At 51.3% G+C, this 27,638-nt stretch overlaps 1 protein-coding gene across 4 annotated transcripts in view; it reads right to left on the bottom strand.

The window, feature by feature from the left end:
• Positions 1-27,638, bottom strand: part of CPT1A (carnitine palmitoyltransferase 1A) — a 63,739-nt gene that overhangs the window by 25,538 nt on the left and 10,563 nt on the right. For 3 of the 4 annotated variants that reach the window (XM_060158311.1, XM_060158310.1, XM_060158312.1), the window contains exons 2-12: positions 21,118-21,271; positions 18,423-18,562; positions 13,471-13,642; positions 11,495-11,596; positions 10,539-10,676; positions 9,611-9,688; positions 8,163-8,270; positions 7,076-7,163; positions 6,105-6,300; positions 3,481-3,669; positions 2,453-2,558 (exon numbers count right to left, since the gene is read on the bottom strand). In XM_060158311.1, the coding sequence (XP_060014294.1) occupies positions 2,453-2,558; positions 3,481-3,669; positions 6,105-6,300; positions 7,076-7,163; positions 8,163-8,270; positions 9,611-9,688; positions 10,539-10,676; positions 11,495-11,596; positions 13,471-13,642; positions 18,423-18,562; positions 21,118-21,258 (1,458 nt within the window). In that variant the 5' untranslated portion in view covers positions 21,259-21,271. The remainder of the gene's footprint in view (positions 1-2,452; positions 2,559-3,480; positions 3,670-6,104; positions 6,301-7,075; positions 7,164-8,162; positions 8,271-9,610; positions 9,689-10,538; positions 10,677-11,494; positions 11,597-13,470; positions 13,643-18,422; positions 18,563-21,117; positions 21,272-27,638) is intronic. The other variant, XM_060158313.1, reaches the window with a different exon arrangement.

Below are 27,638 nucleotides of genomic sequence, written 5' to 3'. Positions count from 1 at the left end.
TCCCTTTACCTTATCTTATCCAGAGTACTGAAAAAATAAGCCTGGCCTGGTCAGCATCCAGTAGATTTCTCTGTTTGGTAAATGTACCCTACATAGTCCAGACTGCCTAGGATTCAGAGTCTTTTCCCGTTTACCAAAGAACAGCTCTTGTGCACTTATTACTGGGAGAGTCCTTGGAACAGGGTGTAACAGACCTAGATCATTACCCTGTGCCAACAGACTTAAAAGGTCTTGTGGTGTCCAGTGGTGCCGAAGGGGGGCTGATCTTTGCTTGATTTGCAGCTGAAAGGGTCTCTAAGCCTTTGTCGGCAGAAGCAAAGACCAGGGTGGTGATGAGCCTTATGGATACCCGGTTGTTCTTACCACGGATAAATGTCTTAGGACCACGCTGCTGTTGTCTTAGACTGGAGCATTTTTTCCCCCTTTTTAAAGGTTTTCCCACATAGAAAACCTCCCCTGGCTGAAGGAACGGCAGGTTAGGTTTTGCTGAGACCCTAACCACAGGGAAGACAGTCAAGTAAAGTGGAAAAGACCCAGCAGGAGCTCCCCTGTGGATGTCATCACAAGTGCACTACACGATCTGATTTCAGGGACAAGACCCGGGCTCTACGCCCTGGGCAGGACAGTGAGGCGATCGGCCTGCGGTCACGGTCACGGTCATGGGCGTGTGTCTCCCACATGGGCAGTGACAGTGAGTCGCTGTGTTCCACTCCATTTATTAGGGCAGCGGCAACATAAAGATTGCAGAAATACTGTGTTCACTGTGACTCTCAAAAGGGGCTTATCTCTTCAACGAAGTCACCTCAAGTCTGGTCAAATGGGATGATACACAATTTGAGTCGAGTCCACTGTTTTTTGTTGTTGTTGTTGTTGTATTTATTTATTTATTTTTAAAGACACCCAATTTATTTTAATGTTTATTTATTTAGGCTGCGTGGGTCTTAGTTGTGGCATGCGGGATCTTTAGTTGCGGCATGCGGTATCTAGTTCCCCGACCAGGGATCGAATCTGGGCCCCCTGCATTGGGAGCGTGGAGTCTTAGCCACTGGACCACCAGGGAAGTCCCCTGTTTTTTTTTTTTTTAGTTGAAGTATAGTTGATTTCCAATATTATGTCAGTTTCAGGTGTACAGCAAAATGATTCCATCTTATGTATATATTTTCAGATTATAGGTTATTTCAAGATATTGAATATAGTTCTCTGTGTTATACAGTAAATCCTTGTTGTTTATCTATTGGATTGGCCAAAAAGTTTGTTCGGGTTCCCTGACCAGGAACTGAACCTGGGCCCTCAGCAGTGAGAGCACAGAGTCCTAACCACTGGACCGCCAGGGAATTCTCTGTTTCTGTTTTGTATACAGATTCATGTGTATTATTTTTTAGATTCCACATATAAATGATATCGTATAGTACTTGTCTTTCTCTGTCATGTCCACTGTTGACAGGCCTAGAATTCAGCAATTTCCTTACAAAAGAACCTGACAGGCGAATTCAGAAGACAAAACCTTCACTCAGCTTTTCATGCCAAACATGACACAGGTCAAACAGCTCAGAGACAAATGAATTTTAAAACAGTTTAAAAGTGGCAGGGCCAATATGCACTGTATTTTATTTTATTTTATTTTTTTTTGCGGTACTCGGGCCTCTCACTGTTGTGGCCTCTCCCGTTGCAGAGCACAGGCTCCGGACGCGCAGGCTCAGCAGCCATGGCTCACGGGCCCAGCCGCCCCGCGGCATGCAGGATCCTCCCAGACCGGGGCACGAATCCGTGTCCCCTGCATCGGCAGGCGCACTCCCAACCACTGCGCCACCAGGGAAGCCCCGCACTGTATTTTAAAATGTTAGGTGGGGGACTTCCCTCGTGGTCCAGTGGTTAAGACTCCACGCTTCCACTGCAGGGGGCAAGCGTTCGATCCCTGGTCAGGGAACTAAGATCCCACATGCCGCACGGCACAGCCAAAAGAATAAAAATAAAATATTAGGTGGAGGGACAGGATGACAAGGATTTGGTGGGTTTTCTTAGAACTTGGTAATTCTAAGAATTAAGTGAAGTGGTAAAAGGCACGCTGCATTTTTATAAAGCAAGATTTTTAATATCCTTGCCTTTATTTGGCCTAACGCTTGGCAGATAGGAAAATCTAGAAAACACAGCAAAGAAGGGGTGGTTTATTTCAAAATAACTGAGCTTCAGTTCCACCCTGATGTCACTGCGTTGGAGCCGAGGCCATCTCAGTATTTTAGCTCCATCACGACATGACATTAAATGTTTCCATTTAAGGAACCTCAGCCGTAGGAAATGAAGACAGGAATGACTTCCGTTACTGTTTTAACTTTACATTCAGTGCCGACACCTGCTGAAAACACTTATTATGACCAGACAGATACTATGAAGTTAAAAATTCAGAAATTCCAACAGCAATTTCCACACTCAGGTTAAACCTGCAGACACTCACCTCCCAAAGGTGACCAATGATGGGGGCGTCGGCCCAGGAGTGCTCCGCATTTATGCCCATCTTGCCGTTTTTGAAGATGACAAATGTGATCGATTTATCAAACCACCTACACGAAACAAAAATGTTTATGTAACTTACATGTTTACAAAGACAAAAATAAACCCAAACGATGTATTTGTTTTCCTCTGGATGGGCTCGCTGACTTGGCACCCGCAGGGGTGAACGGGTCTCCGCAGGTGACAAGAAAAGCACATAAGACGCTAAGTCGTTCATTTCTCCCCTGCTCCCGACGCAGAGATATGCATTCAGGTACTGGAGAGCAGGAGAACAGGGCGTTATCATTGTAACAAAAAAGGATGCACAAGGCAACTGCGGAGAAGTAGGAGGCTGCAAAGTCGTCCCTCAGTATCTGCCGGGGGGTTGGTCATAGGACCTGCTGCCGATACCAAAAACCTGAGGATGCTCCAGCCCCACACAGTTGGCCCTTCGTATCCGCAGGCTCCACAACCGAGGCTCTTAAACAACGGTCCACCGTCTGTAGTTAGCTGAACCTGCGGATACGGAAGACCAACTGTGCCTGCCGCACCCCTCCCCCACCCCAGCCAATCCTCACCCCCAACCTGACAGGCAGGCAGGACCTCACTTTACAGACAAGGCAAAGGAGCCTCCAGGAGGTGGAAGAGCCTCACCACAATCGCACGCTCGGTGAGCAAAGCCAGAGCCGACATCCAGGTCAGACCCCGGGTACCACCTTCCCCCACCTGGTTCCAGGTGACCCATAGCCACTCCTCACGAGCAACTCCAAGTGGAGGTGTCGTGCACAGAGAGGGGAAGGACCTCAAAGCTGCTGCTTAAGCTGTGTGTGTTTAACAGTTTTGGTGGAAAGAAGAGAGTTACCAGTCATATTTTCACGCTAGCCTTATTCCTTAAGAGCGCAGATACATACTTGCGGCTGGGTGTCAGCCACGTGTAACATTTCTTCCAAGTCCACAGGCAAACCACTGTGTTTCAGAAGGTAAGCATGATACCTGTCGAAACACCTGCCGTGCAGCAGAGACTTGGCGTAGCTATCCATCGACGTAACCGGGTCTTCCTCCCTATACCCTTGTTCTGTTTCGTCCAATGTCACGAAGAACGCGGCTTTTTCCACTGCATCCAGAGACTGCTTGTTCTTCCCATGTCCAAAATAGGCCTGGCGACACCTGGCCCAGGGGACTCTGTAGTGAGGATTAAATACAATTAAACCTGCAGCAGGGACTTCCCTGGTGGCACAGTGGTTAAGAATCCACCTGCCAACGCAGGGGACACGGGTTCGAGCCCTGGTCTGGGACGATCCCCCATGCCACGGAGCAACTAAGCCCGTGCGCCACAACTACTGAGCCTGCGCTCTAGGGCCCATGTGCCACAACTACTGAGCCCATGAGCCGCAACTACTGAAGCCCGCGTGCCACAACTACAGAAGCCCGTGCGCCTAGAGCCCGCGCACCGCAACAAAGAGCAGCCCCCGCTCGCCGCAACTAGAGAAAGTCCTTGCGCAGCAACGAAGACCCATCGCAGCCAAAAATGAAAAGAAGTAAATGAAAAAGAAACATATAAAAAAACCTGCAGCAGTTTGGTGACATCTCTTTAGGTGGGATGTTTGAAACGACAACGTTTTTCAGTTTCCCGTGTTGTAGGGGTTTAAGGAAAACTACACGTTTGCGACTTCCTGCATCTGCAGTCCCCCACCTGCCTGCCGGCTGGGCTGCTTTGTTTGTGGGCAGGGGCCTCGCCTTCTCCTCGTACCTGCTCCAGGGCAGTCGCAGGCATGGAACCTCGTCCGTAAATGCCGAGTGAAGGACAAGAATCCAGACGGGCCCCAAGCTCCGCCGTCCAGGGCAGCGGACCCACAGGCAGGCAGGGCCCCCCTCACATCCTTCCCAGCCCCGCGCCCAGCCCCCATCCACGGAACCACCCCACGGAAGCCACAGTGAGGGCCAAGAGCACTTCCCTGGTGCTGGGACGAGCTCACGGGCCCCGACACCACTGTCCCATTTTTCAGATGAAGAAACTGAGGCACAGAGGTGAAGTCACAGCTCCTTCGTGGCAGGTTGGGTTCCTACCCAGGCCAGCCTGCCCCAGGTGCACACATCCATGCTACAAACACCGCACGACACCCCTGTGATAAGGGGCGCCCCGGGAGCGGAATTCAGGGATCCCTTTCCGTCCCGCCCTACACAGTGGGGTACACAGTGCTAACGGGACGCCCGCTTCTTGAGAGCCACCCCAGCCGTGGCTTCCCCGAACGGCTCCTGGGCCCCCCCACTCAGGCCCCCGCCCACCCTTCCACGTCAGGCCCACTTGGCCTCTGTCTCCCACCCTCTTCTCCCCGCGCACCGAGTGCTCAGCTGAGGCCGCCCATGGGGCCAAAACGGCCATAAACACAATGGGTCCCATCACAGGCTCAGCCTCAACCGCTCTCCCCAGTGCCTGGGGACAGCGTCGGCGCTCAGGCAGATGAGACGGGCGATGCCCCATGGCGGGGGCATCAGGGTGGAGGTCACTGAGCCTGCATCCCGCCACGCCCCACCTCTGCCCAACTGGGTGCCCCAATGACACTCAATCAGCACTGGGGACCCAGGGCTCATTCCCCAGGACACACGGCCCCTCTGTTCCAGCTGAGTCTCTGCCCCCCAGAGATGGCCAACCACTCCAGCTTCTCGGACTGAGCCTCCCTTCCTACTCACACTGCCTGTTTCTGGTCCTCAAGCGGCGAGGATCTTGCTTCCAGGAGCCCCTGGACCAGAACGATCGCCCAAGTCTGCTCAGGTCACGCCAGCCTAACACGGTCCCTTTAACAGCAGCCCATCACAGAATCAAGCCCAAGTACAGCCGGGCACACGGGACCCATCCCACCCGGAGTTCCGGCGCCCCGACCCACTCCACGGCTCCCAGCATCTGCTCCCCGGACGCCTCTGCGGCCTGTCGGTCCCCACGGCTCACTGCCAGCCTCTGTGTGCCCTCGCCCGGGCATCTTCCTCTTCTCCACAGGTCGGTCACTCATCGCCGCATTCCCGGTGCTGCCCTAACGGTGGCCACACTGCTGACCTCAGGGGTCCTCAGCCAGGGACCACACTGCCCCCAGCGGCCCTGGCAAAGCCTGAAGACAGATCTGCTTGCCACGCTGGGGGCTGCTACTGGCATCCGGTGGGAGGGGCCAAGGATGCTGCTTAGCGCCCTACGGTGCACAGCACAGGGCTCCCCTCCGCCACCTAAAACAGACTTATCCAGCCCCAAAGGGATCAGAGCCGAGGCTGCGCAAGCCAGGTCCTCAGGCTTCAGACGAGGCAGGAAGTTAACCCTAACCCAGAGGCCCTGGTTAAACATGTCTGTTTCTAGATTAAACATGCCGCAGCCCGGGGAAGACGCCTACCTCCTTCCTCGTGTCACGTGCCCTGGGACCCGTGCACATGCACGCCTGCCTGTCCCACAGAGATGCCCAAGGGGACCTGAGGGTGGGGGCAGAGCCCGCTCCCAGGGGACAGAGCCAAGCCAAGCACCGCAGGTAGTGGACACACCTCCCCGCCAGATGGGACCCTGGGTGAGGACAGCACTTGGGGCACCCGCCCCCGACGGCCCCCAGACACAACGGCATCACAGAGGGGCTGCACACCTGTCTCCCGCCGTGAGGGCCGCCAGCTTCGCCTCGCCAGCCTGGGGCTCCGACGGGTCATCCAGGATCCTCTGCATCTGCTGCTCGATCTCGCGGGGCTTCAACAGCCGGCCGTCGTGGTACAGCCAGACCTTGAAGTAGCGGCCTTTGTGGAACACGACGATGTGCCTGGTGTCCCTGAGGTGCTGGAGGGTGTCTGGGGAGGGGGTGGGGGAGACGGAATCCAGAGGCACCCGGTTAGGGGAGGGGAGGACTGAATTGGTGACAGCACCAATTCTTCTGCCCGCATCACTCCGCTCAGCTCACGCGTCCACTTCCCGAAGGTCCACAGAGGACTTGGTAGAGCACCCGATCGAGAGCTCTGGGATCAGACAGGCCTGAGTGCTAAGCTCTGCTCGGCCGCTCACCGGACGTGTCCCCTGGAGCAAAGGACGCAACCCTCGCTAAGCCTCAGCCCTGGCGGGCCTGGGACAGACCCAGGGGGCGCCACTGCTCTCCCTTACATTCTTGAGGGTGTGCCGGCTGGGACAGATGTGGCCCCCCTATGCTGGGCAGTGGGAAAGGAGGCGGGTCATGTGTCCCAGGTCAGGCTGCCGGAAGTGAGCTGCTGAACCACAAATCTGGTTTCCCTGAGCACGATCCAGGGCGCTTTCCACCATAAGCCCTGCATGGGGGCCAGAGCAAAACGCCCCTGAAAGATCCAGATGAAGAAACAGGAATATTCCTAACCCAACCCAGAAAAAACTCCACCATAAGACAGCCTTCAACCGAAGAGAAACTGAGGTCTGAAAATCAGTCAACTGTCCAGGCCTCAGAAAGACAAAGGAAATTCAACAGAAGGAAGGTTGACGAGCCTGAAATCTCTGAAATCTTGGAAGGTCAGCACTCGTCAGTGTCATCTCCTCCAACAACTCCTGAGCATAAGGATGGAACGTTCTGATTCCCAAAGGAACCCCGAGCAGGTCACGCACCTGTTTCCTCTCCTGGGATCCGAGAAGTATTAAACATTCGCTCCCACTGGGCGGAGCAGAGCGGAACTGTAGATCCCAAAAGAAAAATCTGTAATAGAAGCAAGTTTCAAACAAAAATCCGAGGAGCAGACCCAGTCCACACAGTTAAATGCTGGATTTCTTTTCTGTGCACACAGCGTGGCTGGACTTCATCTTTTCCAAACACTATAAAGAATGGGGGCTCCCTGGGACACCGTGCTGCCCTGGAGTCTGCAGAACCAGGCCAACGTACAACATCCTGCTTCTTATTCCCAAATAACACACCCTAATGGGTCATTTATAAACTGACACTTAAACCAAAGGGGTATTTAAGAAAAAAAAAAATGCCGGCGGGGGGGAGGGATAAATTGGGAGATTGGGATTGACATATACACACTACTATATATAAATAGATAACTAATAAGGACCTGCTGTATAGCACAGGGAACTCTACTCAACACTGTAATGGCCTACATGGGAAAAGAAGCTAAAAAAGAGTGGATATATGTATATGCATAACTGATTCAATTTGCTGTACACCTGAAACTACCACAACAACTATACTCTAATAAAAATTTTAAAAAAGGAAAAAGAAGGAAAAAATGCCTTCTCGTGAGTAGCTAGACAGCTACATTATTTCCTTCACAAGCAAGTGAGGGTTTCTTCGTAGGACAGACTGCAGAACTAAAATACATCAAACATATATCCATTTAGGATACAGAGGAGAATTAAATCTCAAAGTAATTATGCTGAGTGAAAGAGGCTAGACCAAAAAAAAAAAAAATGCATGTTGTCAAATTCCATTCACAAGTTTTAGAAGGTGCAAAGCTAACCTACAGTGACAGAAAGCAGGTCAGGGCGATGGTGGGGGGCGGTGGAAAGGGACACCAGCGAACTCTTGGGGGCGGTTCACTAACTGAGACTATGGCGATGGTTTCACGAGTACAGAGATACACATCAGTGTATCAGAACTTATCAAAGCGGACGCTTCAAACGTGTGCAGTACGTCAGTTACACCTTGATAAAGCTGCTCGAAAAGAATTGTTTAAAAAGCAGTTTGTTTCCGTACCGGTTTGATTTCCTCCCGGTCCAGTTTGCGTCTGTAAAGCAGGATGGCATGGATACCGTTGCCTGCTCTCGCTGCCTGAATGTGAGTTGGCGTGATGTACAGCAAATCCTGATACAAGAAAACACACGACAGCAGGGAGAATGTGCATAGGAAAAGACAGGCGAACTTCAACACACAGTTAAAATATTTCTATACATGTGTTAATGACATCTGCTCTGCTGGAAAAGAGATCATTTTCATTTTCTACACTTTTTCAGTTTTATTGTGTTCACGCCCCCAAATAATTCTTGGGCTAGGAAAGGTAACAGTATATTTTAAAAGTGAATTGTAAATAAATATAACTCAAGCCTTAAAAAAAATAAAAGATAACAGCGCTTCACCCCAATTATCCTCATAGATGCATAAAAAGGAAAGCAGAAATTAAAAGGAGCAATAAGATAATTAGGAAGTTTTCTGAATGAGAAGGAACCAAAGGTTAAAACAACCTTTTATACAGAGCAGTGCTTGCAACTTTCTAAATCTGGGGACACATTTCTAAGTGTCTACATTTTTCAAGTCCAAGGGATGCTTGTCTCAACTATATTCTGAGAGAACCTATGTGCAGGGCTGCCCCTGATTACGTGGGAAATAGACACCAAAGTCTTCAAGAACGAAAGGGCACCAGGTGGACAGCTCACTCTCAAACAGTAGTCTTCTGGGCCACACCAACAATTTTTCTCTAAGTTTGCGATTGTTTCCAATGGAAAAAAAATTTTTTTTTAACAGTAGAAATTTTAAAGGAGAAAAACAGAAAAAGCAAACGGACAGAAGAAGGTGGAAAAACTCAAAGGAAGCAAAGAGCAGAAAGAAAGGGAAAGACAGATTCACCAGTTATTTAAGGCCAGTTATTAGACCCCAATGAGGTGCTTCTAACAAAATAACAGGGTGTGCTCTGCAGACCATCTATGTCTTAAAAGGCAAGAAAGACTGAGGAGATGTGAAAACGACACTCAGTGCAGCACCCCTGGCGTCCCAGGGCCCAGGAGAACAAAGCTCAGCGTGTGGACAAACTCTCAGTCGCCCCACAGACCCTGAGCTTTTCGGGGTGGGCAGGGATGTGATCGTTCACCGCCACGCAGGCTCCGTCAGGAAAACAGAGGGAAGGAAAAGAGGGAGAGGTTCGCTGCCACGAGGAAAGTCAGTCGCCAAGAGAGGACCTGTGCGATCCGAATTTCTCTGCAGCAGATTGGTGGGTGCCTTGAGCTACCTGGCAATTCCAAAAGGACATCCACAGGGCTCTCCAGTGTGCAAAGCAGGTCCTGGGCTCCCTGCTAGGGGCGTGAGGCCTCGGACGGGGACGGCAGGGCCAGAGGAGCACGGGGAAACCCACAGTGTCCCCAGGCAGCCCACAGGGCCGGGAAGAGGCCACCCTGGTGCATCGTCTCCATCAGACACCGCTCGGGACTCACCATCGCGTAGTAATTGCTGTTCACCATCAGTGGCCCTCGTCCTCGGAGGTAGATGTACTCCTCCCACCAGTCACTCACCTGTCAGGTGCACACAGGAGAGACCAACCAACAGGCTTAACCAGGCTGCCCAGGGCGGAGGCGGGGTGCGGGGGGCTCGGGGAGGGTGCATTTCGTGCTTTGTCATGTATGTTTGACATCATTTCTCCCTCTCTTGGGGGCCAAGACAGCCCTAACTAGATGGAATGCAGAACAGTGGGAAGGAACTGGAAAGTGGTTTTATTTGAGTCAAGACATAGCTAGAAGGTAGATCACCTTCATTTTATAGAGAGTTAAAACAAAAAAGACCAAACGGAAAAGAAGGAATAAATGTCGGACTGCTAACAGTTCTTGACCATCAACAACACCCCAAACCGCCCCACAGACTGCTTCTCGCCTTCTGCCGCCAAGACTCCCCAAGGCAGCCACTGACTCAGCCGTGCTCGGTTCCCTTTCAGAGCCACACAGGGTCCACGTGTGCTGTCCTCCCGATGTCCCCTAGAAGGCCAGCAACCTCGTCCCAACCACATCCACAACCTCCAGGACCCAAGGATCCCGATTCCCTCGCTTTGTAAAGTACATACACATACAGAGCAGTGCGCATCTAAGAACCTAAGCGTACGTGTGAAAATGTTTACAAACTCAACATGCCCATGTAACCAGCGCAGGATCAAACTCGAAGGTGACCTGCCCCACCCACCGTGGCCTCTGGCGGGTTTTCTCCAGCCACTGCCCACTTGCAGCCCCACCCACCGGGTGTGTCTGGGTCACACCTTCTCCTCCAACGTCTCCTCCCGCCCGCCATGCGCAGGGAAGCTAGCTGGCTCATGGAACAGATTATATGCTCCTACAGAAAATTCCACCAAGAAAAATAGCGTGTATGTATACTCACATAATTGGTAGCCCACCAGGACTTTAGCTTCAAATACCACTGCAATCTCGGCCCGAGATTGACAGCAAAATCTTGTGCCAAAGCTGTCATCCGTGTAAAGTCTCCTTCCTTCATAAGAGGCTTCACAGATTCCAGGTACTGGGGTTGATGGAAAAAACATAAGCCTAGTTAAAACAGATGGTTTCCTTCCTCGTGCCTTAGAAGAAGGCAGGTCTTCACACAAGGTAGCTAACTCCAATACCAAAGGATGTTTCAGGTCAGTGATAACTCAACAAGTAAACTTTTTTGTCCTTTACTGGCATACAAGCTCCCAGATCTTGAATCACCACAAAAATCATCAAAGTGGATTCTAGACTGACAAGATCGAGGTTTGATCGACAAGGAACTTTCAATGTGGATTTTTTTCTCCGTCATCTGGTCCTTAATAAGAGCTCTATTCTCACCTAAGCACCTTCACAGGTGCCAATGAGATGCAGTGAGATGGGGGGTGGGGAGGCCCTGAGAGCCAAGGGTAGGACCAAAGGCTGGTGTGTTCAGGACACCAGGACGGGAAAGGAGCCAGAATGATAGGGAAGGAGAAGGTCACGCCACCAGGTCAAGGCCAGGCCTCCAGTTCAGAATTTTCGGGGTCCCCATGTCGATCTGCTCTGGCCCTTGCAGGTAAGAGCAGGCAGGTAGCAGTTCACAGCACCCAACAGCATCTACCACGTGCATAAGCAAACTTACGGGACACAAAACTGCTGCTCGGCCCTGGGTTTGCCATGAGATTTTTTTTTTTTTTCCCAGCTATGCCGTGGGGCACGCGGGATCTTAGTTCCCCAACCAGGGATCCAGCCCGTGCCCCCTGCATTGGGAGCACAGAGGCCTAACCACTGGGCCGCCAGGGAAGTCCCATCGAGTCACAGACCTTCACGTTTCAGAGCGGGCGTTCTGGGGACGCGTGAAGCCGCACCTACCCTGTTGACGGTATCCTGGACGGCTGGGACCGGCAGGCGTGGCAGAGATGTCTGGAAGCTGTACAACATAGGTTTGCGGCCTGAAAAGATCTTGACCATACCCTTAAAAAAAAAAAAAAAAAAAGGTACATTCTCAAAGACGAGCTCTGTCAGAGAGCCGAAACCAGTTCTCCAGGATATACAACTTGCCGACCGCGGACTGATTTTCTGTGCTGGTTCATTTCCTCTAGTCCATTTTCTGCCCCTACACTTGCAGGCCTCAGCAAACAAGTAACCCCAAATAAGACCCAGGGTGAACGAAACCCTACGTCTGACAGATGCCTGAGACGTCCTGCCCTGTGCAGGCGGTGCTGTCCCCCGGGCACCCTGGCACTGGGTCTGACTGCACTTCTGCACGGCGGGTAAGTTCCACCCACCTACTTCTGCAAGGCCCTCGGTTTCGGGATTGGCTCCCGGGGCCTGGAGCCAAGTGCAGCCCCTTCGGTCAGTATCAAGCCTGGTGGCGGCACATACTTGCCTGCTCTAGTCTGGAATGATCTAAATTGCTGTGATGACTGGTCATCTCATGCAGACCAGACTTCAAAGGAACTTCTAGGGTTCACAGTGCGAGTGTGGACAGGGGGGTGATTCTTGATGTCGAAGAGCAGGTGGGACTCACCTGGACACCAGCCATGAAGGCCACCCTGGGGAAGGTCGTTTACCTTGCTCTGTAAAGTGTGGAAACCATCTCAGAATCTCTCCTGGGAGTTGAATTCTACTTCTCTGGAAATCAGAAATCTTACATCCAAGCAACAGCAGGAAGTCGGTTCGGGAAGAGTGAAGCCCAGGGTGTACGGTGGGCTTGGGCACAAGGGTGCCTGCTCCTTTCACGAGGAGCCCCAGGGGATAGCATTCAGCCACCGATGAACCCATCACGGGACAAACCTCCACGCACATGGCCGGTAAGTGACAGGCGGACTAAGGGCTGAGGTGAGCTGATGGAAGGTACTAGAAGCTAAGGGTGAGTCAGCGAGTCCCGGTCAACTGGTCGGCTAAGGTTAGAAAAGCTACAAAGAAGCGGACGGATGGTACGTTTATTTGATGGGTGACATGAATGAGAAACCCAGCAGACATTAATACCAGATGTTCAGAACCCACTAAGACCGTTAGAGAAAAAGAGCGTCTGGCCCAAACAAGGAGGCACGCTGAATCAGAGCTGTCTGGCACTTACAGGGCAACGCTCAAGTCACCAAGGGGACTGTAGAGCACAGGGAACTCTAGTCAACACTCTGTGATGACCTATACGGGAAAGAGTCTACAAAAGAATGGATATATGTATAATGGACATACGTATATGTGTAACTGACTCACTGTGCTGTACACCTGAAACTAACACAACACTGTAAATCAACTATACCCCAACAAAAATTAATTAAAAAAAAAAAGTCACCCAGGGGTAAAGGCCCAGCGAGGACCTTCCTTTCAGAAGGAAAAGCCTCCCACACCAGATGTGGAGCTGACGGATGGGCCAGGCACAGAAGGACACATCCTGCGTGGTCTCACAGGTCCGTGGAACCATGGAAGCAGCAAGGAGGGATGGGGGCTGCCGGGGGCTGGGGACACGGGGCTGCGGGATGGTTAAAAGGGACAAGGTTTCGGTTCCAAGAAATAAGTACGTCCTGGAGACCTACCCTAAGGCATCGGGCCTGGAACCAACACTCCTGTGCTGGACTCTTCGGAATTTGCTAAGAGGGCAGATCTCATGTTAAATGCTCTTACGGCCAAAGGCAAGAGGCCTAAGCGGGGCCCGAGGAAACTTCTGGAGAGTGGATAAATCTGTGGCCTTGGCAGTGATGAAGGCGTCACGAGTGCACACTTATCTCCGAACACATCAGGCTGTGACAGAGCTGCGGCTTCGCAGGTGTCAGGCATACCTCGAGAGAGCGGGTTAGAAACGCCCACCCCAGCTGTGCCCTGGGGCGAGTTCGCATCATTACCATCCAGACTTTGGTGGCGCGGCTTATCTTGCCGTGCTGGGCGAACATCCAGCCGTGGTAGGACAGCAGCACCTTCAGAGAGTAGCGCATGGTGAAGATGAGGGCCACCCACAGGCCCGTGCCGAAGAGGACGCCGCTGACCACCTTCTTCGTCTGGCTGGACATGTAGCCACTGCCGAGACAAGACCAGACAAGCCACAGGTTCGTCCGCGTGGAAAGGAGGCCACGGGCAACGGCGCCGAGAGGCGCCACGTGCTACAAGGTGGGTGGTCTCCTGCGGACACAGCTGAGGCCACAGACCCCAATCGGAGTCAGGCCTGATCAGGGAGACGACAACCCGTGTTAGGTCAACTCTCAGAAGACTCGGCCATCTTTCTCCTGGATTTGAGATGAACCAGTCGCATCTGCTTTGCTGGCCCTCGAAACACACCAAGGCTAATCTGCACAACTGGGGAGCGTGGACGACCTCCTCCAGGCCCAGGAATGAGGACGGAGATTACGGGGGAGACGGTGGCCCGTCCACGATGAGAGCTCAGCCCCAGACTGACCTGCTTTCTCCTGGGCTGGGAGCCGGCAGCAATCCTGCACCTTCCCTTCCTGCTACTCGTGACGCTTTTTCCTTAAACACACCTTGGGATTTCACCAGGATGCGTAAGAAACGCAGATCAACCGGCACAACTATTACTTCAACCATTTAGATCAAAAGAGCTTGTTTTCGATCTGGGTAGGAACACTTACCGTGAATACACGTAGACACTGATGACGTAAAATGATCATTTAAATCGAAAACTGACGAAGAAAATGTTTTCGTTTGCTAAGGAGAGTAATATATTATCTGGTAAAGATGGGACTTCAAAAATGAGAAGAAATGCAGCTACTCATTCACCTTTGTGGGCTGTAGTTTTAGCTGTTTTGGAAACCACAATATATTTTCAAAATAAAAATAACTTAAATAACAAATGCTGGCGAGGTTGCGGAGAAAGGGGAACCCTTACGCACTGTTGGTGGGAGTGTAAATTGATGCAGCCACTGTGGAAAACAGTATGGACGTCCCTCAAAAAAAAAATTAAAAACAGAACTACCATATGATCCAACAATTTCACTTCTGGGCTTTTATCTGAAGAAAATGAAATCACCCCATGTTCACAACAGCACCATTTACAACAGCCAAGATATGGAAACCTAAGTGTCCACGGACAAACGAATGGATAAAGAAGAGGTGGTAGGTATATATCAGTACAATGGAATATTATTTAGCTAGGAAGAAAAGCAGAAAATCCTGCCATTGTGACAACATGGATGGACCTTGAGGGCATTATACCAAGTGAAATAAGTCAGACAGAGAAAGACAAATACCATATGATATCACTTAAATGTGGAATCTAAAATATGACACAAATGAGCTTTTTAATGAAACAGAAACAGACTCACAGATATAGAAAACTATAATATATATATGTATATATTCCTGAATCACTTTGCTGTACACCAGAAACTAACACAATATCATACATTAACTGTACTTCAATTTTTTAAAAAATGTTGAAAAAAGAAAGACACATTCTGTACAATCTCAGTTATACATGAAATCTAAAAAACATTTTCAATTTGTAACTATATTTGGTGATGGATGTTAACAAAACTTTGGTAATTATTTTGCAATATATACATATATCAAATCATGTTATACACTTAAAAACTAATACAATGTTTTACGTCAATTATATCCTTAACCTACAGGTTTCGTCAATATTTGGAAACCACCAATTAAACATCTTCTCTTACTTCAGTAACACAGAAACAAACAGTAAAATACTGGCAAAACGTCTGCTTCAAAACGTCTCTTTCTATAACCTGTCAATTCTTGCATTCAAGTTTAACTGCAGTCTCTACTTTAAACCTCTACCTTCTTTTCTGATGGTCTAATCTACAAGCAAATTTGGATTTAAGAACCTGTCTTTCAGACAATCTATGCTTTAGATTTCTAAGTCCTATGTCACTGAACTTGGAAAAGACACACCCACTTGATTCACAAAAATCAAGTAGTATTTTTACATTAACAAATGATGTGTTCAGCATTTTTTTAAATATTTTTTTCTTTTTTTTTAAATTATTTTTCGGCTGTGTTGGGTCTTTGTTGCTACATGCAGGCTTTCTCTAGTTGTGGCGAGCGGGGGCTACTCTTTGTTGCGGAGCGTGGGCTCTAGGCACACGGGCTTCAGCAGTTGTGGCGCACGGGCTTAGTTGCTCCGCAGCATGTGGGATCTTCCCGGACCAGGGCTTGAACCCGGTGTCCCCTGCATTGCCAGGCGGATTCTTAACCACTGTACCACCAGGGAAGTCCCCCAGCTTTTTTTATATAGATGCACACAGGCACTTTGACAGCAAGCATCAGCTTTAATAGTTTTCTGTTAAAGGGCATGCCCCTTCCGAGGCTGCAGGGGATGGGCTTACACAGAGCACGACGTACACCTGCATTCAGGGAAGCTGCAACCTCAGGACGTTGGGAACCCTCTCCAGGAAGACTTTGCAGAACAGCCCTTGAACCTGGAAGACGCTGGCCCCTTCACCTGGTCTTTCTAAATTTGGGCCAGGGATGGCCCAGTTTACCGCAATTGGTTTAGAGGGACAAAGAAACAAATCTTATAAAGACCCAGATTAGAAAGGGCTTTAAATAGGCAACACTTCTAAATATAATCCAGTGCAAAGAGACAGCCCCCATTCAAAAGTAAATTAAAAAATTGTGTTAAACCCAAGCAGACAGGAAATCGGAGGTGAACTGTCTGCAGGGGGCGCAGGCCTGCGGCTCCCTGGAAATAAAGGAGGGGAAGAGAGAGGCTGGGGCAGGGAGGTGAGAGCGACAGGGTCCCTGCCTGGCTTCCCGGCCCCCAGGCAGACCAAGGAGTCGGGCAGGCGTCCAGCACAGGCATGCTTCCACTGCAATGACAGGGCTTTGTATCCTGGGCCCTACGGACGCTTATAAAGGCAGGAGCCAGCGATCCCGAGGTGGCCGGAGGCTCCGAGGGGCTCAGCTGGACTCGCGGTGACTCTCGCGTCTCCCTGGACACCATGAATGTGGGGCAGCTTTCAGGAGCGAGGGGCACCCGCTCAAAGCAACGTAAGAAGATTCAGACCTTCCGCTTAAAACCACTTAATCATATCTTTAGAGTGATCGGAATCAAATTTAGTCCTGAGCTGGGAGCTTTCCTTTATGTCACGTTTGGCCACGTTACTTTCCTGTTCTTTTCTGAAAGAACGATATTCAACTCCAAACAACCAACTGATTTAGTAAAAGGCCCAGAAGTTCATCTGTTTAGCTACGGCCCAGGGACCCCGTAGACACACCTGGGATGCACCCCATCCCTCACAGACCCCACCTGCCTCCCAAAACCCGTGGCGCAAAAAGCAAAGCCCAAGCACGGGACGAGGACTTGGGGACTATTATTTCTCTAGTAACAGACGTACGACGTCCTCCGGTGTTAACAAGCAACACAGGAATAGGATCAAAGGTCTGGCAGGGGACAGCCACAGCCGAGCTGGAGGCACGAGTACTTTCCAACCAGAAGATAAAAATATGTCTTCCACGGGACTTCCCGGACGGCCCAGCGGTTAGGACTTGGCGCTTTCACTGCCGAGGGCGCGGGTTCAATCCCTGGTCGGGGAACTAGGATCCCGCCACAAGCTGCTTGGTACAGCCAAAACAAACATTGTAAATGTGCCTTCCAGAGCCACGGCCGCCATCACAAATGGGGTAATGGAAACAGCCCTGTGTATGTCCCATCATTTGGCCACTCAAACACCAGGAAGGCAGAGGTGCTGGGTTTTTTTTTTTGCGGTACCCGGGCCTCTCACTGTTGTGGCCTCTCCCGTTGCAGAGCCTGTCACGCAGGCTCAGCAGCCATGGCTCACGGGCCCAGCCGCTCCGCGGCATGTGGGATCTTCCCGGACCGGGGCACAAACCCGTGTCCCCTACATCATCGGCAGGCGGACTCTCAACCACTGCGCCACCAGGGAAGCCCCCAGAGGTGCTGGTTTTTTGCGTTTGCCTGGCAAGAAGGTTCTCCGAGGGGAGGCTCAGGGCACGTTGAAGGAAGCACAGGTGTCCAACCACGCGGAGCTGGGTCTGGATTCCAGCTCCCCACTTCCCCTCTTTGCGACTCTGGGCAGGAATCTGCACCTCTGAACATTTCCTCACTTTTTCATGTCGGAGACCCCAGGGAGAGAGGTCACTGCAGCGCAGGGGCCAAACAGCAGGAGAGGCTACACGGGAGCCAGGGCCATCCCCAGGACCGGAGGGAAGAAAGAGGGGCTCCAGAAATGCCCTCGAGGGCACGGCCAGCATTCTGGCATGAGACCCCAGCACCACGTACCTTGCAAGAAAAATATCAACCCAAGGACCCGCCTGGCCGAATATCATGGTATTAAAAAAGCTTCTAGAAAAATCTACAGCAACCAGGACAGAGTGTTGGGGTCCCCCCGGTGTTCTAAGCCAATCAGACAGGGAGCTGAGGGGCTGAGGTCTCCCCAGAGCCCCCGACAGCAGTCAGTCCCCGGGGTCCCAGAACTCCAGGACGGACCCCAGTGCAGGGAAGAGACCTTGTCCAGAACCGGCTCCTGGGGCAGAAATTCGTTTCGAGGGTCCCCCTGGCCAGGCCAAGTTGACTGCCACTGCTGGCTCCCACCTCGGGCCCTGACATGTCCTGGCGGGTACCCCAGGACCAAGGCTGCCCTTCTTGTCCCTGGTCTCCAGAGAAAGGGCCACAAGGGTCCCCAAACTCCCGAGGGGACTTTCATACCAGTCCAGGAAACGGGGAGAAAGCCGACATGACAACCACAGCAAAAGCCTCAAACTGAATCCACAACAGCCATGACGTGTGAGAAGACATGAAAACGTCAGCAACAAAGAAGTCAATAACTCCCTAGACGGTTGGAGATTGGAAAGGATTACTTACGTCCTGTCAAGGGTCCGATTGATTTTTGCAATTATTCCCAAAGACGGGTCGATCCTGGTGTACATTGTTGATACCACGCCCACAACCACGATGAGCCAGCTGGAGGGACTCGCCGGGTATACGCCGGTGATGATGCCATTCTAAACACAGACACGCACGGCATGAGCAACGTCCCTCCTGGTGGTTGGGGCCCGTGAGCTGGCAGGCAGTGGAGGGGTGGGGGGTCTGCACACAGGGGCAGCTAAGCGGCCACACTATCACTACTGGAAACGTTCCCCAGAGCCTCCAGCCCCCAGCTGCTCCAACTTCTGTCCAGCTCCTTCCCTTCCTCTACTTCTGAGCCAAAACCCCTCCTAAAACAGTTCCCCCAGAGAGTGACCCCAGGACATTAGACTCACCCGAAGCACTAGTTTAACATACAGATTCCCGAGCTTCACCCAGACTGACTCAGGACACTGGCCACCTTGCCAACCACGATGTCCTCTCCCCAACATGCTACACCCAGGATGCCTGGACAGCCCCCCCCCCAACTCCAAAACCATCCCTCCTGCTGCTCCTGAATCAGACACCATTCAACCCGAGGTATTTCCAGGAAACCTCACTTCATGTCAAGAATTTGTCATAAGATGTTTCATCCAAAGCTCCCCCAGCCTGCCTCCAAAAAAAAAAGGAGCAGTGGAGGGGGAAGGAAGACACATGACCCCAAATTGGCAACATGTTGACAGCTATGGAAACGAGCAGTGGGGCTTTATTACCCCCTTTACTTTTGCGTATGTTTCAAAACGCCCAATTAAAAAATCCTGGGACTTCCCTAGCAGTCCAGCGGTTAAGACTCTGCACTTCCAATGCAGGGGGCCCAGGTTTGATCCCTGGTCGGGCAACTGAGATCTCGCATGCCATGCAGCGCAGGCAAAATATTTTAAAAATTTAAAAATAAATAAAAATTAAAAAAAAAATCTTACTGAAGCCATGATAATAGTTAAGATAATAGATTTAAAAACTCTCAAAGCTTTATCTGAATTCTCTCAGAAGAGACTTACACATCCCTACGTGTTATTCTCATAATGGAGAATCACAAAAGATTTTAAACAAAGTGGTTGGGTGCAGGGGGGCCTTCTGGTGTTCTCTGAACCGTTCTTGTAAAATAAACAGGTACATACGTTAAATTAAAATGGAGGGAGGACGTTTCTAGATTAAAGGTCTCTGCTCACCACACCCCCCCCCCGACCGGCAGCAGCTATGCAAGCCTTGCCCCCCCCCCCCCCCCCCCCCCCCGCTTCCTCTGAGCATCAGACGGTCCCCTAAGGAACCACGTGGTTAGGATGCACCCTTGCTGTGCACTGTTTTCATACGCTAGTTTTGCCCCCGCGGCAGTACCACAAGGTTTTTAAAGTCCGGGAACAACGTCTACACTGGGTTAAGACAACGGCCACACCGGGGCACCCAAGCTTCTACTTTCCTCCATTTGTAGGTAAAAGGAGGCGTCCAGCAAGGTCAGGAGCGCAAAGGGCACTTTCCCCTGTAGGTGGCGCCCTCCTCCACTTCGGGTGGGTCATGCTGCTGGCGCCCACAAGGGACCAGCGTGACGGGGCCATGTACCTGAGCCCCAGAACCCTCTGGCAGAGCCCGGGAACACCTGTCCAGCCTGGCCAGGTCCCAGGGGCCGGCCCACTGTCTCCCTGGTCACTGTTCCCATCCACCCTAGCTCCTGGGCCTTTTTCTTTTTTTAATATTTATTTATTTATTTATTTGGTTGCACTAGGTCTTAGTTGCGGCATGTGAACTCAGTTGCGGTATGCACGTGGGACCTAGTTCCCAGACCAGGGATCGAACCCGGGGCCCCTGCATTGGGAGCGTGGAATCTTACCCACTGCACCACCAGGGAAGTGCCTTTTCAAAAGCCCGCCTTGGAGCTGCCCTCTGAAGGGAAAACTGGACAACAAACACACAAACTGGGGAACAGCGGGGCAGACACTTCTGGTGCACTTTCGTCTTGTTTGAATTTTTTTAAACATGCATTTGTCCTTCTGTGATTCTTATTTTCTCTTTTTCGGGAGAAGGAAGGATTTATTCTTACAGGCAGCACGTAAGGAGCACCCCGGGGATCTTCCCCAGCAGTGTTTCCCTAAACAGCACAACTGGGGAAGTTTTAAGCGAAGCGTACATGCATGTTCATGACGTTTGTAATTTGTTACATAAGTGAATTAAAAACAAGACACGTGCTTAAAAACAGTGAATAAATGTCCACTCTTGCAGGTAAACAGAATGGAGAGCATGAGTGGTTAGCTGTATTTGCATTTACGTGCATGTTTTTCAACGCTGGACTATTTTATTGGCGAGACTGCTGTTGAACTCGCTGCGGTTTCACACAGCTGAAAAACAACCCTTTTCCTACAAGGTGTAGAGGGGGTTCTGGACTCGGAGCCCAGACGTGGAGTCTAGCCTTTATTCTGCTTCTTCCGAGCAGGTCACTTACCCTCTCCGAGTCCTGATTTCCTCACCTGCCCTACGGGGCCCCGATTCACCCTACCTGCCTTACAGAATTTCTCCAAGAATTCAGCGAGGCAATCCGTGGGAAAGTGTTTCACAAGCCTTAAGGACCACGGGAACATACATGATGTGTCAACTACCACTCTGACACGCTGAAACTTCAATAAAGGGAATACTGTACAGATTGAAGCAAGTGTCTGAAAACCTTGAATCTGATGAACTTCTTCTTCCAGGAATGAAGTCCAGACAGATAGATCTGCCTGAGGGCCTCGTGGCTCAGCCGGAGGTCGATTCCGTCGGGAGTGACCGTGAACTGAAAGGCCACGGCTTGGTGAGCCTCCGCCATGGTTATCGAGCTCCTGGAAAGACAAGGGGAGAACGTAACATGGAGGGGGCACTGGCCGGACATTAGAAAACCTCTAACTTGTAGAGAAGTGTAATCCATTCTGAATCTGATTGTTTCCTCCCATTTGATAGATTACAAGTTTTTCATTAACACACCCGATTCTGTGATTAGCCATCACCCCTCCCCTGCTGGTCCAGCCAGATACAGACAATTGCGGCCTTTGCTTAGAGGCGCTGGGTGGTCAGCAGAGTCCAGGAGCGGGAACCCCTCGTTCCTCCCTCCACTACCCGCCATCCACCCAACTCTGCCGCCCAGTCTACACCCGGCTGACCCAGGAAGCCCGAGGAGGTTTAGCAACTTGCCCCGCAAATGGCAGGCAAATCCCATTCCCGCCCACCAGCCAGCCTAGAGGCTGACACAGAAAGTCCACAAATGCGTCCACAATGGCCCCTGATCCCTTATCTTCAGGAATCAACGGTGGGAAAACAGGACCAACGCCAAACACCTTGGCCCCTGGTACGCGTGGGGCTGCTGCCCGAGAAACCCCTTCAGGCTCCACAAAGGACTCCACGAAAACCAGACGCACAGAACCCTCAGGGGGAGGTGGGGTGTGGACAAGACAGGCTGGGCCTTCCTCCTCAGAGGCTGCAGAAATCCAACTGCCGTCAACAGCCAGTATCACGTTCCCTCCCCCGCTGCAGGCTCAGCCCTCCCTGCGGGCTTCCCTGCCTGGCAGAGGCAAGTGCATTGCATTTCCCCTGCTGGGTATATCCGGTCTCCCTTCACCTGCTTCCTTGGCGGGATCCCGCCTCACCTCTTCCCTCCTGGCCTCCCCAGCACCAGCCCCTCTGCCAACCTTCTGAAGGCGGGCGATGGTGCCACCTCCTCCTAAACCGTGTGGCACCAAGCACACGTGGATAAAGAGGAGCTAAAAATCCAGAACAAACCAGAATAAAGATCCGAAATTGGGAGTGCGTGTGTGTATCCCCATCTCAGGCTATGTCTCCTTTTTTGACCCGTGTAATAAGCCCACTGGGGGCAGATGTCGGACCCGTCAAAATCAAGGGCAAGGCGGTTTCAGAGATACCCAGTTACAAAAGTCAAACTAGCTTAGTCTTCAGCAAATCAGGACGAATGATCTCAACTTTCACTCACTGGTTTGTTCAACAAGCGTGTGCTGAGTGCCTCCTATGTGACAGCCGTGGGGAGGATGGAGGTCCCCCTGCCCTCCTGCAGCTCAGACAGGGGGTGGAAAGAAGAGGGAGTGACAGAGGGGACCTCCCAGGTGACACGGAAGCCCAGGAGAAGGACTGGCCAGAGGGCAAGACTTTCAGGCCTGAAGGCAGACCTGGGAAAGGGCTGGAGGTGCAGGGTGGCTGGGCTCGAGGTGGGCGCTAAATTCAGAAAGGGAAGTCCCAGAGGCAGTCGGGTTTCATGCTAAGGGCAATGGAAAAGTATCCCAGGGCTGTGAGTCAGGGACGTCAGTTCCTGTGTCTATGTCTGTTCCAAAGAAGACCACTCGGGCCGCTGTTTGGAGCCAGGGGCAGGTGGGGTGAGGAAGTGAGACCAGTACGAAGCTGGGGTGGTCCTCCAGGAGAGCGTGGCCCAGAGTGGGAACACTGGGGACGGGGAGGGTGACCCGCTCCAGACAGGTTTCGGAGGTGCCCTGGGGCTGGGGTCTGAACCGTGTGGGCTCCACTGAGCCTCCACACACAGAAGGGCCACAGCGCGGGGTGGGCTGGGAGTGGAGCCTTCACCCCGGGATGGACCGGGGCACCCATGTGGAGATGCTGGGGCAGAGGGAGTGGCTGGGATGGGCACCCGAGAGCGCTGTTCGGATGACCTTGAAAGAAAAAAAGCAAGTCGGCGAAACTTGCATCCCCCTCACGGAACCTTGGCCTGGTGCCATGTGTCCAGCATTCAAGAATAGTTACACGTTATTTGGGACTTCCCTGGCGGTCCAGTGGTTAGGACGCTGTGCTTTCACTGCTGAGGGCCTGGGTTTGATCCCTGGTCAGGGAACTAAGATCCTGCGAGCCGTGCGGCGTGGGCAAAAAGAAGGATAAAAAAAATTACACATTATTTACCTGGCACAGAGCAAACGTCCAGAGCCTGGCTAACTATGAAGACAGATCCCATTTGAAAGCAGCACGACTCTAAGCAAAAGCTCGCTACAGGTAAATTGAAAATGCTGAAGACATTTTAAACCAACAGCTGGAATCAATTTCTCGAAAAGCTACCCAAGGTGGCTCTTAAGATGTTTCCAGAACCTGAAGGTTAACTCAACCCCTCCCCCCATCAAAGCCTTGGGGTGAACACGAAGCAGGTCTTACAAAGGTAAGAATTCTGCACAGCATGCATCACAGCAAATAAAATTATGTGACTGGCTACCCTTTCAATGATTTTTAAAAATTAATTAATTTTTATTTTTGGCTGCATTGGGTCTTCATTGCTGTGCGCGGGTTTTCTCTAGTTGCGGCGAGCAGGGGCTACTCTTCATTGCGGTGCACGGGCTTCTCATTGCGGTGGCTTCTCTTGTTGTGGAGCACGGGCTCTAGGCGCGCGGGCTTCAGTAGTTGTGGCTCGCAGGCTCTAGAGTGCAGGCTCAGTAGTTGTGGCTCATGGGCTTAGTTGCTCCGTGGCATGTGGGGTCTTCCAGGACCAGGGCTCGAACCCGTGTCCCCTGCATTGGCAGGCAGATTCTTAACCACTGTGCTACCAGGGAAGTCCCTCAATGATTTTTAAAATCTTTCAAGGGCTTTCTGCAGAACAGGAAGGGATTATTAATGGCAGTAGACTAAATGTAGTGTTTGTAGCCAATTCTCTCCAAAGGTATGTGTCCGGTGTTTGCTCGGGGAGCTAACCTCTGCTGGGCAGGGGCACACAGACAAGGATATTTACAGCCTCCGTTTCTGGAGGCCTTTATCAGAACTCTTTGAAAAATAGATAATTAGTAAGGGCCTATACTGTATAGCACAGGGAACTCTACTCTGTAATGACCTACGTGGGAAAAGAATCTAAAAGAGTGGAAATATGTATATGTATAACTGATTCACTTTGCTGTACAGCAGAAACTAACACAACATTGTAAATCAATTGTACTCCAATAAAAATTATTGTATTATTATTATTATTTTTTGGTCACACAATGTGGCACGTGGGATCTTAGTTCCCCCACCAAGGATCAAACCCATGGCCCCTACAGTGCAAGCATGGAGTCTTAAGCACTGGACTGCCAGGGAAGTCCCTAAAAATTATTTCAAAAAAAAACGAAAAAACTCTGAATTTAACTAGTGATTTGCTTGTTTTGATTGGTTCAGACTAAAAACCAAATAGAAGAGTCTTAAGTGCCCTCCAGGTGGACAATCTGTTTTTCTAGTTTTGCAGGAGCCAGGATGACGATCGTGAGCCGGCCTCCCCCGATTTGAGCCAGAAGCAGGAGTTAGTGAACCGGATGACAAGGGCTTGAGAAGCTCCCTCTGCAAATCTATCGAGTGAAAATTCCACCCTCGATTTTGGCATCCACAGCCTCGCACTTGCAAACACTCAGCCTTGGAATACTGCCCCCTGCAGCCACCAGGACAATGCAGAGCTTTCGCTGCAGTAAAATACCACTTTGCACCCACCAGGACCGCCATAATCAAAAGGATGGGCGATGACAGGCGCTGGAGAGGATGTGGAGAAATCGGGACCCTCGTGCACGTCTGGCCGGGATGTCAGACGGCACAGCCCCTTTGGAAAAGTCTGGCAGCTCCTCAAACGGTCAAATGTGGAGTTACCACACGACCCAGCAATTCCGCTCCTAGGCTCATGCTCATGAAAACGTGTGTCTGCACACAAACCTGTACGTGATGTTCACGGCGGCATTATTCATAATAACCAAAAAGTGGAAGCAGCCCAAACATCCTCCCACTGACGAACGGGGGTAAACAAAATATGCCCCGTCCATGCAACAGGATGCTACTTACAGGCAATACGAAGGGATGACGCACTGACACACACCACCGCACGGGTGACCCTTGAAAACATGATGCTGAGTGAAGGCAGCCAGACACAGATGGCCACGTATTGTACGATTCCACCTATGGGAAATGTCCAGAACAGGCACATCCGCAGAGGCAGAAAGCAGTGGTTGCCTAGGGCCGGGGGGAGGTGGGGGTTAAGGAGAGGAGGGTTTCTTTGGGGGGTGATGAAATGTCCCAGAATTGATGGGGGTCACAGCTGCACATGCGTGTGAATGTACTAAAATCACTGACGTGTACACTTGAGGTGGGTGGATGGTATGGGATGTGAATGATCTCCCAATAAAGCTGTCACAAAAACACCGCTGTCTCATGAAACAGAAGTGTTATCTATTTAACACTCATGCATCTGAACCTTCTCTCCTCAGACATGTAATTCAGGCGGGTGCATTACTACTCCTTTCCCCCATGTGGCCCTACTTCTGCATTCACGCTAAGGACCGCTTTAAACAATTGTTACTTCATAACCTTAAGAATTACTATTAAATGCTTTTAGGTGTCACGTGATATGGTGGTTATTTTCTGAAAGAGCTGCTGTTTTTTAATGTCAAATCACCAACTTTGTGATTCAAATTAAATTCTATGCATTGCTTCACCAATACACATGGAAATATAAATATATGGTGTATTGTATGTTATCATTCATCAGGATGAGACTTTTTGCAGGTGCCTGAAAACAACTGTTTCAAATATAATATGCGCACATTTTACAATCAAAGTTAGAAAACTATTTTTTAATTGAATGGTAAGAGCTGCTATCTTTTGGCGATACATACTGAAATATTTACCAATGCACTTTTACCTTTTATCATGTTGGGATTTGCTTCAAAACCACTGGAGGTGGGGGAAGGATGGACAGGGGTAGGAACTGCCATATGTGAGAACTGGTGAAGTTGGGCTGTGACCAAGTGAGAATCCTTATGCCTGTGCTTCTTTTTTTTTTTTTTTTTGGCGGGGGGCCATGCCACATGGCTTGCGGGATATCTTAGTTCCCTGACCAGGGATCGAATCCGTGCCCCCTGTAGTGGAAGCACAGAGTCCTAACCACTGGACCGCCAGGGAATTCTCGCCTGTGTCTCTTCTGTATGTTTGTCATCTGCTCTAATAATTGCTTAAAATATGTTTAAGGAAATAAAACACGTATCCACTGCAGCCGGTGCTAAATCTCACACTCAGAGACCAACTTTCAATAGGTGCTCACCCACCCAACCACACCTGCAGAAACAACAAGAAAGGAAGGGCGAGGCTGCCTGTGGGGTCACTGCGCCCCCTGCCCTGGGGCACCCTCGCAGGTCATACCCCCAGCTCCTACCTTCCACCCAACCCAGGTGGGTGTGGGTGCAGCCTGAACGCACTGCCCTGCCTCTCCCACCTTCGAGTCGCCCCGAAGCAGCAGCTGGAGTAATTGATGAAGACACAGCTACCATCATTTCCCAAAGGCTGACCATGGCCGCTGGACATGAAGCAGCTCCCCTGGGTCGCTCGCCCAGAGGGTTCCTAACGTCTCTAAAAATGGGGACCTTTTTCTTCAAATGTAAACACACAGGAACGGTTCGTGGATAAAGCCTTTCAACCCTCTTCTTCCTCCCTTTGGCCCTGAGGGGTGGAGGGCTCCAGACCAGAGTCTGAAAACCACCGTGAGAATGGGGCGAACCTCGCCAGGAGAGAGCCAAGCCGTTCCTCCGGATACTTCCCTGCAGTCAATCAGGTCAGCAGCCCCGCAGGGCTGGCAGAAGTGCCTGGAGCTGAAGGGCCACTGCTGACGAACGGCCTCCCCACTGCTGGCAGATCCCCTTGAAACACCTCCAACCGCCTGCCATGCCGGGAGAGGCCAGACCTGCTCCAGGTGCAAGGAGGCACGCCAGTAATAAACTCGTGGAACATCAGGAATTATGAGGACCGCAAAAGAGCCCCAGTGAACTTTACTGTGTTAACACAGCAGGATGTTTTCTGTCTTACAGCAGGAGATACTGCCAACGCACGAGAGCAAGGAATCACACCTACATATCCCCTCCCGGAAGGAACAGATACTAATACTTTGCCACGTGGACCGGAGACTGCCCTGTCCCCAGCTCTCCCTTCCTGGCCTGCATCCCTGGAGCCCCGAGGCGCACCAGCCCAGGCTGGCACGGCTGTCCTGTCACTGTCAGCACCGCTGGGAACCTCAACACACCAGGAGAGGAAGGGCCCTGGGGCCAGCTGGCAGGCTGGGGCCCGTGTCTGGATCCGGGCCACTTACCCTGGGCAGCCTCTTCTCTGCATCCCTTCCACCTTCCAGGGTGAAGGCAAAGGGCGCGCTAGGGGACCTTCCTGGCCGTCCAGTGGTTAAGACTCCGCGCTTCCACTGCAGGGGGCGCG

This window comes from Lagenorhynchus albirostris, chromosome 9 (assembly GCF_949774975.1).
Source record: "Lagenorhynchus albirostris chromosome 9, mLagAlb1.1, whole genome shotgun sequence".
In the NCBI taxonomy this organism is placed as follows: domain Eukaryota; kingdom Metazoa; phylum Chordata; class Mammalia; order Artiodactyla; family Delphinidae; genus Lagenorhynchus; species Lagenorhynchus albirostris.
This window is presented reverse-complemented; position numbering and strand designations above follow the sequence as displayed.